Source organism: Watersipora subatra, chromosome 3, assembly GCF_963576615.1.
Source record: "Watersipora subatra chromosome 3, tzWatSuba1.1, whole genome shotgun sequence".
Classification (NCBI taxonomy): Eukaryota; Metazoa; Bryozoa; class Gymnolaemata; order Cheilostomatida; family Watersiporidae; genus Watersipora; species Watersipora subatra.
The window spans coordinates 69,847,528-69,859,427 of NC_088710.1; the positions used below are offsets into that span (position 1 = coordinate 69,847,528).

Here is an 11,900-nt window from a genome sequence, read left to right on the forward strand (position 1 = left end):
AATTATTTCATTGAAATTAGTTTAAACTATTGCTCGGGGGTTTTGGCACTTGTTGCTGAAATAGGACTGTCTTATTTTTTTGGATAAGATGCTAACCTAAAAAAGCCAGCATAATGCCGGATATTTTGACAACATGTGGTTCAGAAGATAAAAGCAGGGAGATTATTTGCAAGTCATTTCATTATGAGTACTGTTATATGCATTATTGGTAAACTGATTATTTGACCATTGTAGCTTTAACTTACTTTTTAAATTTGACCCCAAAATGTATGGCTAACATAGGCTAACAAAATTATATAGCCTATGTGCTCTTTTTTGTAGTGCATCTAGTTTATATGTTTAACATAGTAAAATACTCAGTACACTAGCATTTTGCAAAACTTTGCTCAGGTGTTGTTATCTAGGTAGATATACATGTAATTACACGTATGCTCAAATAGCTAATATATTTACAACGGTACGTTTGATAAGATAACAATGTGGGATATTTTTGAGATATGAGGTCATCCTTTGTGAAAATTTATGGGCCCTCATTCAGTTTTGGCGCATAAATCGCTTGTAACTAACTGGTATTTTATTTTTCTATGGATCACATACCGGTAGTTTGAACTGAAATACTCTTGAGCGTCGAGTATTTTTGGTCACTTTAGTGTAGTATGGGAGTTATCTACTTATGATATATCGTCAGAAGGCTTTTTTAATTAAAAATATTTTGGTCACCTGACCACAATTCTCTTATTACAGCCATGTTGTTCAGCGCTAGCGCGTCCGGTCGGAGCTAGCGCTCTCATTAAGACAGACCGGCCAGCCATTTATAAGAAAATACTATTATTCCTGTCATTCTGTAAGTTCATGTTTAAAAATGTAAAAATAATCGATTACTAAAAACATATTAATCTGTGTTTATTTCGATGGTTAGTAAGTCCTTAAATCTGCTAGCCGAAATAATCACTTCTCATATTCTAATATACTGATAGTTTGATAGTGTTCACGCTATGAACACTATTACGCTTCTTAGCATATGTTGCCCTTGTGAAAATACGAGTTTTAGTTCTAAAATTGTTTCATCAGCGAAGTGTGATATAAATAATGTTGGCTAGCTTCTATTTGTAGATAATAAAATGGCCAACATAAGGAAGAAGCTCGTAATCGTCGGTGATGGTGCTTGTGGCAAAACCTGCCTATTGATAGTGTTTGCAAATAACACGTTTCCGGAATTATATGTGCCAACGGTTTTCGAAAACTATGTGACCGATATTGAAGTCGATGGAAAACAGGTATCGTAATGTGTTATGTGGTAATATCATCTGAACTGATGATTTCTTGTTGGAAGTTATAGGTTCTCATTATTGAAATGTATAAATATGTAGTATTCTTAGTGGGGTTGGCTTTGTTGTAAGGTTTGTCACTTACATATCTGTTAGCTGGTGCTAACTCCCTCATTCCCTTGACCCTTATTAGCACCGCTAACGGAAAAGTCATTTTAGCTCATTGGTTTGATTTGGGTGTTGTTTGCAACTTCAGCTGTCTCACAAATATGGATAGGTCTATGCCAATAGTAGGAAAAAGTTGGCTGCTATTCACAAATTAGAGCTAAGAGATAAGATGGGCACCTTTTATTAGACCTTTTGTCTTCTACAAACAACCACCTAATCACAGATTTGGCTAACTGAACTGCGTTCACAACTTGGACTTTATGATATGGCTAAGAAACCAAGTCTGCTTCACACTAACCCTGACCTCTCAACGCAAGATTTAACAGATATCAGGGGACTAGGTGAACTAGCTTGAACATTATCACTTCTATGTTGCTGGCTATGCCACCAGTAGAGCCTTTATATATTTCAAAGCAAACAAGCACACTATATTATATGAATTAAAGTGGGTTACTGCACCACAACAAAGTTAGCATCGATCGACGCACATTCGCTACAGTATTGCTCCATTGGTTTTTGAGTCAACTGATAAGAGGTCGTGCAAGGCGAAATCCATGGTCTTGGTAATACTTATGGCGATTTGTCGCCCGAACTAGGCTAACAGGAGATTCATTATTCAATAATTGGAACACTTCAGCAAGCTTCCAAGCCTTTGGTAAGAAAACTTGTGCCATGAGCATATATTGCATGCTGAGTTAGCAGTTGATCAGCTTTTTTGTCATGTAATTTGCATGATTGGATTTCTCTCGTTTTATGTTCTTTTTGGTGCATTGCTTTGAGACTGTTTTGGTCCTTATTCTGGTTTTGGAAGGTTAAATGACTATTTTGGCTGTTTGTGTTATGTTACAATAGTGGATAACAATGATTTTTCTGCTACATGGAGTGTGGTATTCCATTTTCAACACTAAACTGGTTTATAGGTCGTTAACTACGCAAGATAACTTGCTAATCTGCCACCTTTTTTCTTAAAGAATTATCAACACCTGCTATCAGATGTTGATAAATTTTTAAGAAAAAATGTCAACACACAGCAAACAACTGTACAGTGCAAGTAGCCCAAACCCTGCACGATCCATTCTCAAACCATTCATGATAGCCCAATGATATTGTAGCAATTGTTAATCGTAAAATGATGCTCTACTAGCCAATGCCTAAATACATAGGTTCAAAAAATACAATCCTTCAGTCTTTAAGAACTAACATAACTATTTTAAATCTTGTTTTAAACTTTTTAATAGATGTTAACATATTCAAACGATTGTAAATTTCCGAACAGAACTTGTAACCGCAAAATTCTTAAATGTAGATGATGTTTGTAAAAAACTTCTGCACTTTGTGAAGCATTTCTTGTAAAATGCTTTCTTCTAACCTGTAGTATTTACGTTGGGCAGCACTAGCAGATTAGTGTGAGCTATTCCATAGCTTTGCATGAGCATGTGTAAAAGAGAACCAACCCTCGATGCTTCATATCTTGTGATTACCATAACCATTACCCATGTAATGACTGGTGGTTTCGTAGTTAAAGTTTTTATAAGTGAACTACTCTAGACATCTGTGTATCTATTAGCCTTCAGTGCTGTGGTGTGAAAGATTTTGTTGCTTTCCCTGTTTCACTTGTTTCTTGTTTTTTATTTTTAATAAATTAAGTACAGGCAAACCTCTACATGTGAGTTTAGGTTCTTCCTGGGCCCTGATTTTTGTGTTAAATTCATCACACGCCAGTTTAATTAAAATACGCTATAAATCATTCAATTTTTTTCACTGCGAGAAACTTTGCACGAACTCTGTTGTATATGCAAATGTAAACACATATAACAAAACAAATGTATTATGTGAGAGAGGCGCAAATGTATAAACTCGTGAAAAATTAATTTAAACTAGATTTTTATTTATGTTACCTTGAAGGTTAGCTGCCAGCATTTTTAAAATTTCAACTTTTTATAATCTAATTTGTTAGCAATGATTTTTATGTCTTTGAAGAACAAAAGCTGGCTTTGGCGACGAAAACACTCGCGATTCAAGTTCCAAGCTGTGACATCAGGTGGTAATTTTTTCCACAAACACGGTCCTATGAATCATCATGATTAGCCTGATCGTTGATTATTAGCCAATGCGAGACAAAAGTTTTTTTTTGCCTCATTCTTATTCATCTTCACACCATCTTTCCCATTTTATCTAACTCCGCAGATAATTATAACGCAATGTTGGAGCAGATTTTACAAAGAATAAAAAAGTATGGACTGTAATATGTCAAGCATACCTTTTGAGCAGTGGTTATAGAATTACTCCAATCAGTTTGTGCATACATCTTGTAGAGTTCGCTAGCTAGGAATTTCTTCCTTCACAATACTAGCAAATTTTAAAAATTGTCCGTAAAAATCAGAAATCATTTGTGTAAAACCTGTATACACATGCTCTGCTTTCATAAATAAGGATTTTTAACTGACACTTTTTAGCCAATCTAATTAAAGAACTGACAGATTTTAATATAATGATTTAGCATCGGAACTGTTTCTGGTCAATATTTTGCAAAAACCACAAATCTTTGCTGTTCATTTTGAGAATGTGGATAAAACCGGGAATTTCGTCAAAATTACACAAAAAGAATATTCAAAGACCAATCTACAATGTTATCTGCTCCTATTGCAATAAACACTTGTCATGTCAGTTAGCTTTCAAGGACAGGCGAATGTAGGTATATCCTGGGTACTCACTCATTAAATAGACAGTACTTAGCTAGAAATACAGTGCCCAGCAAAGAAATACAGCGCCCAGCAAAGAAATACAGCGCCCAGCAAAGAAATACAGTGCCCACCAAAGAAATACATGGCGTGGCGTAACTTGCCTTAAGATTAGTCTAGATAGGACTAGTCTAGCTTAATTTTTTTTGTTTATATTTGGTATTTTTTATCCTTTATTTTAATTATCCTTTCTCGTCACTTTCATTCACTTCACACATTCCTTTCTTTGCATCGATTTGTTAGTTGAAAGTTGATGATTCAGAAATAATTTTGGGCATACAGTCTAATATTATCTTGAATTGCAATCATATGTTAAAAATAATGTTTAAAGTAGAGGTTTGCCTGTTCATTGAACCACATTTTTTGCTCTCCTGAATATCTCTGCCAGCATTATTAGTTTGTTAACTGCTTTAGGTGGAGCTCGTGCTATGGGACACAGCAGGGCAGGAAGATTATGACCGACTTCGGCCAATCTCGTATCCTGATACCAACGTCTTACTTATGTGCTTCTCAATAGACTCTCCTGATTCGCTTGAAAATGTTACCGAAATGTGGACACACGAAGTTCATCATTTCTGTCCAAATGTGCCAATTATTCTAGTCGGAAACAAAAAGGATCTTCGAAGTGACCCTACAATTATTTCAGAACTTAAAACGGCGAGACAAGAACCTGTACAAACAGAACAAGGCAGGGCTGTGGCTGAGAGCATCAGTAAGTGTTTATTGTCACCCAATAACTCTCATCAAAGCTCTACAAAATAGCAGCCATCCCACCAACCACTTGTTGTATAATACTCCTCTACGGTTGTATATAGTCATATAGCAAGTAGTTACACAAGTGTATTATTTTGTATCCTCTATTTATTTCAGATGCTTTTGCGTATCTAGAATGCTCTGCTAAAACCAGAGAAGGTATTCAAGAAGTGTTTGAAACAGCCACACGTGCTGCATTACAGTTGCAATCTCATCATCGGAGGAAATGTGTTATCCTATAGTATCAACAACCATTTACAAGCTTGCTCGCATCAACATATCCAAGCAGATAATCATACTAGGCACTATCATATGATGAGGACCGAACAGCTTATCAAATTGCCTGATTTTCAACTATCTTTTCTCATGCAAGAATTATCTTTTATTTTAACAGATTATTTATAGCCTCTCATTTTATATGCGCAGCATTTTGTTACCAATCATACAGCTCAGATTGTGTCAAGTTATATAAGTCATGCCATTGCCTTACTGCCAGCTCTACAACAATCAACAATGCTCTTACTGAATAAGGTGCAATCATTTCATTCCATTTAGCTGAATTAATATATTTGTATTTCATCAATTTATCTTTGCAATGATAACAGTATCAACATTCTTACATGATTGTTTATGTTTTTGTATGCCCAAAGTTTTATTTTTTATACAATAAAATAAAGGTTTTGTATCACATTGCGTAATATTTGACATGAATTTGGAAGCTAGCTGTTATCTCTTCGGTTTGTGTGCACGCGCGATGTTACATTGCGTGTAATTTATAGGTAAAACATACAAATTATCAAAAATGCTAACATATAGCAAAACGGATTATCTGATAGTTCAAGACTAGCAGCAGGACAGTCCTGCTGGCAGTTAGCAGAAGAACAGATGCAGTCATGAGTGAGCACCAGCAGCACCGCTGTCAATGGCTGCCCACAAGCGCTTGGCCAGCTTCACTATCGCTTTCACTAGATCATTTCAAGGTGATCTGCTGCCATTTTTAGTTTAGCTGTTATACATTTGTAGCATGTCAGATTCAATAAACATTTGGGAAATCAGGTTTTCAGATATAGCAGTACTTAATCAGAACTGGTTGGCTGAACTGTACTGCCTTTGCTTCGCTTATCTTGTTACAAGGAGATGCTTTTGACTAGTGCTGAGGATCTGCGTGGTTACCTTCCAAAATCAAATTTGGTTATCCTTGTTGACTACAGGGCTTCTTATAATCACCTTTAGTGTCTGGTATTATATACAGCATGTTAGCACTTGACTGTTACGGCTTTACTTTATTTTTAGTCTGGCAAATTTAGGTAGTAAGATGGTTTGTGTATTTCCTTTTCCTCTGACCTATTGGAACTACTAGGGCTAGGTCCAATTGTGTACAGCTGCCCATTCCTTTTCCTCTGACCTATTGGAACTACTAGGGCTAGGTCCAATTGTGTACAGCTGCCCATTCCTTTTCCTCTGACCTATTGGAACTACTAGGGCTAGGTCTAATTGTGTACAGCTGCCCATTCCTTTTCCTCTGACCTATTGGAACTACTAGGGCTAGGTCCAATTGTGTACAGCTGCCCATTCCTTTTCCTCTGACCTATTGGAACTACTAGGGCTAGGTCCAATTGTGTACAGCTGCCCATTCCTTTTCCTCTGACCTATTGGAACTACTAGGGCTAGGTCCAATTGTGTACAGCTGCCCATTCCTTTTCCTCTGACCTATTGGAACTACTAGGGCTAGGTCCAATTGTGTACAGCTGCCCATTCCTTTTCCTCTGACCTATTGGAACTACTAGGGCTAGGTCCAATTGTGTACAGCTGCCCATTCCTTTTCCTCTGACCTATTGAAACTACTAGGGCTAAGTCCAATTGTGTACAGCTGCCTATTCCTTTTCCTCTGACCTATTGGAACTACTAGGGCTAGGTCCAATTGTGTACAGCTGCCCATTCCTTTTCCTCTGACCTATTGGAACTACTAAGGCTAGGTCCAATTGTGTACAGCTGCCCATTTCTTTTCCTCTGACCTATTGGAACTACTAGGGCTAGGTCCAATTGTGTACAGCTGCCCATTCCTTTTCCTCTGACCTATTGGAACTACTAGGGCTAGGTCCAATTGTGTACAGCTGCCCATTCCTTTTCCTCTGACCTATTGGAACTACTAGGGCTAGGTCTAATTGTGTACAGCTGCCCAGGCCTGTAACAAAGTTATGTTCCTTGCTAGTCAATTGTATTGTCAGTAGTAATGTGTATATTAGAGTAGTGATTTTACTTAAAGTTGTAGTGTATCTAGAACACTACCGAGTTTGTAAGGTAAGCGGGTGGGGACGATGGATCATGTCTTTATTCAATATACATGTACATGTACCTTCCTTCTACCATGAAAATGAAGATAGGGACTATTCTAACTGTATTTATGTATACAGTAAACATTGGTAGGTCAAGGTTGTCTTGTAGTCTGGGATCATTTACTCTATAGTTTTTATGTCGTAGCTTAATATTATACGTTTCATTGTGGTGTTGTCTAAGCTGCCAACAATCATACAGTTAACATACCTTCTAGTTTTCCAATACTCAGGCAGTACCTTGCATCAGTTGCAGACGAATTCTCCTGTAGCTAGATGTAACTATAAATTATTTAAAGCAATACATGTCAGTTAGTTGTTATTATTAACAATTATCCTCTCCCTGGTCAAGGCTAGGTGAAGAGAACTTGAGCTCTTCAATGCTTGGCAATGCGGATAACCTTTCCTGACCTAGTTGTCTTCCTTACTTGGTTTGTTTACTCTATTTTACTCACAGGTAGAACTTGTTCTGTGGGACACAGCGGGCCAGGAGGACTATGACCGACTCCGCCCCCTCTCCTACCCTGACACTGATGTTATACTTATATGCTTTTCGATTGATTCTCCAGACTCTTTAGACAACATCCCAGAAAAATGGACACCAGAAGTGAGTGCTAACCTGTCTGCACCATTATATCTTCCATCTGCCAACTGTTGTTAAGGGGTATATGATAACTGAGCTGTCTTTTTTATTTCTCATTATCTAACATCATGATTGGATAAGCAGTCAGTTGTACAGCCAGAATGTATGTGTTTTTCAGAAGATTACATTTTGCAAGATGGGTTTCGTCGAAGTAGCTTTTTCAAGGTCATGTTTGTCAAGGTGATTTTGGCAAAAGAAGCGGGTACAAAGTTTTTGTCAAGATGTGAAAAAGTCGCATTTGTAGAGGGCTATCAAGAGAGCATATCGCATGTGTTTAATTAATTTCAGTAAATGTGGTTGTACACAACTGTAAAGTTAAGTATATATATTTATATATTTGTTATTCATGTTATCTTATCTTAGCATCTTATCATAGCATGGTATACAAACTTAAAATTGGTGGTAAATGTTTCTTTGACACATGTAATTACTGTGGTGGGCAATATATACTGGGCCCCCTTTGTTCATTGAGTAAATTTCTAAAATTTATTTGTAATTTGTTGTTCTCATCTTTCCTACTAATAACAACATAAATCCACGAGATTCAAATTTTTTGTCAAGATTCAGAATACCCCATCAAATAATGTGTAGGATTCACTCAAATCGGATTAGATGCAGTTTGTTGAACCAATATAGTAACCATGTTTGTATTACATGTCACCAGGTTTCATAAAATTATTTCTTGTTCTTAAAATTTATACAAATAAATTCTTTGACTTCAAAATCTGGTCCTGTAAGCATTGCTAAATACAAACCAAACAAATAAAAATCTATGTGGTTTGATCAAATCTGTACAGATTGTTATCTTAAAACCATTAAAAAAATTCAATGTTTAGAATTTAGCCTACAAAAATCATTCAAAAACATAATTTTACAGCTGTTTCGTTTACATATGTGAAGTCGGTACAAAATGAGGATTAATTTAATACATGTATATAAATTATGGCTATTGACTAAATCCACAATGAGTAACAATGCTGTAAATGAGACTTTTTGTTCGCCAACAAAGGGTTACAGTTTATTTCGCACACCGCTGTAGATTCTATATTATTTTTTTGCCAAATTTATCTGGAAAGCTTCTGTGAAGATATATTATCAGGAAGGAAAACAGCTCCGCAGTTTCTGGTAGCAGTTTGGCTCTGCATAAGTGTCAAAGGACATAAAATCAGAACTATATGGTTCAACCGTGGATACGCGTATATACAAAAGGCTATAAATACACATAGCATCTTGATATATAAAATTGCAATAAATTATTTTCATTAACACCTTGTGTTGTATTTACATTAATTATTGTATTATTTTGCGATTATTAATTTGCATTTCATTGTTTAACATTATTGTATTTTATATTTTGGTGAAACCCACTCTGGCAAAAACCAGCACTGCTGTACAACTATGAAGGAGATATTTGTGAATGAGCTAGCATGAGATCTGATATGTGCGCTGAATGCTACGTGTACCCCCAACATGACTGTCAGATTACGAATCCTTGTAAAATCTGTTTTGACAGATATGTGTACATATAGAGAAATGATTATTGTAGCTTTGCCCTGTTCTTCTTGCGTATAAGTAGGCTGTTTAAAATAAATGCCAACCCGAGAAGGCAAATAAAACAATCTTTTCATAATGTGAAAGTAACATTATGAAAAGTGACTTTAGGGAAGAGACCTTCTGAATAACTCTGTTGTATTTCAGCAGAGAGTTAAATGTAGTGGTAATTGTTCAAATACAACTATGTAAAATAGGCCACAACATGACTCGAGGACTAGTATATATCCATTTTTGAAAATGAAGCCGTATCTGTGGTATGTGTACAGGTACCGAATTGGTAGACATTGGAGTGCGACTGTGCTAATGTCCTCCAGTTCTGTTTGCTATTCTCCGCACCACCAGATCTTTTTGTAATACCTACACATAGGTAGCTCTCTTATTCATTGTCAGCGTATATTGTATTTTAGATTAAACATATTAACCGTCGTTCATGTTTATGACAATATGTGTATTGGTGGCATAAAGTAAAGGACATTTCCAACTATGTATTGTTCCTATAGCAGCTAATCTATCAGAGGTTGAAAAAAAAATTAATATAAATTATATGCTTTTTATGTTGTCACTTTAAAAAGTGAGAACTTGCAACTTTTTTGTCTGCTGAAATGTCTTACAAAAGATTAGTAGAACTCACAGTAGGAACAAAATTTTTAGTTTGTTGAAACTTGGCTGATATGTACATGTATAGAAAGCTTCTTAACGGTTGCTGCTTCAACTCCATACTGTTTCATGTGTTCAGCTGTGATTCGCTTTTGTTTTATAGGTGAAACACTTCTGTCCAAAAGTTCCCATTATTCTCGTTGGTAACAAGCGAGATCTGAGAAATGATGAAGTGACCAAGAGAGAGCTTATCAAAATGAAACAAGAACCGGTGCGACACGAGCAAGGACGAGAAATGTGTAACAGAATTGGTAAGACTTGTGCTGCATTTCAAAACATATGACTAGAGTATGTACTCGATTATGAACCGAAGTTGTGTATTGCAGCTTTTATCCTGACCTATAACCCTTGTAGCAACATAGATATTTAGTCATGCGCTACTTTATGACTTTTGACTCTCATATAACTTGTTGCTAGTCAGTTATTAGATGGGAGGGTTGGGGAGCAACAGTATGTAAGACTTGTAGGCATTCTTGAATTATCCGGTAGATACTACTGGTCTACTAGTAGATACTACTTGTCTACTAGTAGATACTACTGGTCTACTAGTAGATACTACTGGTCTACTAGTAGATACTACTTGTCTACTAGTAGCTACTACTTGTCTACTAGTAGCTACTACTTGTCTACTAGTAGATACTACTGGTCTACTAGTAGATACTACTGGTCTACTAGTAGATACTACTTGTCTACTAGTAGCTACTACTGGTCTACTAGTAGCTATTACTGGTCTACTAGTAGCTACTACTAGTCTACTAGTAGCTACTACTGGTGTACTAGTAGTGAATTAACGACTATATTAGCGAAGTTGAAATAAACATAGCTTGACATTACGAAGTAGTCCACAGTGCTTGTAATGTATTTACACAGCCTTATTCAACATCTGTTACTGCCACCTCTTATAATTCCACATAATTAATGTCTTTGCAGGAGCGAAGGTTTATTTAGAATGTTCTGCTAAGACCAAGGACGGAATTAGGGACGTGTTTGAAGCGGCAACGAGAGCTGCTTTAGAGAAGAGCAAAAAGAAAGCAAACTGTATCTTACTCTGACCATTGTTCTGCGCAGTCTGTACGCCGCGAGTTGAGACAATCATGTCTAGCGTGTAATCTTTTAATAAACATTCTTTTTTCTACTATTCTAATGTTTCTCAAAAAGTATACTCCTCACAACTTTTCACAGCTCTTCTATTCATTTGTGGATCATATACTGCCGATTTCTTACTCTATTAATATTACTCTTTTACTTGTTTATTCTATGACTACAAGTTATATATTTCAGGCCAACAAACCAACCAACCATTTGCATTTGGAACTTGATCGTTAAATTATTTTTAGCAATACTGTTTTTAGGGCAAACCTACAGCGTTGTGACACAGCTTCAGCTCTACTCTACATTCTTATCAATTGGGTTTCTACTGTTATTTTGGTTTTTTATTTATATGATGCATATAATAATTATTAGTTAATTATGTTTCTACTTAATGTTACTACGGAGTTTGAACAGATGTGATTATTATAATACTTATACAATATTTAAACCATTAGATGGTTGTTGTCAAAGGCAAGCAAGTTTAATCGGCTTGCACTTCTGTCGGATTGCGATTTTTTGTATTTTAGAAAGTGAATAGGTTTTTATACTTTCAAGCCAAGAAAGATATTTGCTCTTATAAAATTTGCTTCTGGTTTGAGCTAACAGGTTTTAAAAGAACTTTCACATTGTGTACGCACCAGCAAGAAGTTAGTAATGTAGGCCAATGTAGGATTTGTTCTTACAAATAGAA

The 11,900-nt window shown here is 36.1% G+C and overlaps 1 protein-coding gene across 2 annotated transcripts; it reads left to right on the forward strand.

Annotated features, from left to right (window-relative positions):
- The first annotated feature begins 753 nt into the window (after positions 1–753).
- Positions 754–11,780, forward strand: LOC137389998 (transforming protein RhoA-like). 2 transcript variants are annotated; one of them, XM_068076212.1, is made up of 5 exons: positions 754–844; positions 1,114–1,277; positions 7,721–7,870; positions 10,221–10,368; positions 11,048–11,780. In XM_068076212.1, the coding sequence occupies exons 2-5, from the start codon at positions 1,122–1,124 to the stop codon at positions 11,167–11,169; spliced, it is 576 nt and encodes a 191-aa protein (XP_067932313.1). In that variant the 5' UTR covers positions 754–844; positions 1,114–1,121; the 3' UTR covers positions 11,170–11,780. The 2 variants fall into 2 exon arrangements, with proteins under 2 accessions (XP_067932313.1, XP_067932312.1); XM_068076211.1 differs by lacking the exons at positions 7,721–7,870; positions 10,221–10,368; positions 11,048–11,780 and adding exons at positions 4,592–4,889; positions 5,048–5,623.
- Positions 11,781–11,900: the final 120 nt, after the last annotated feature.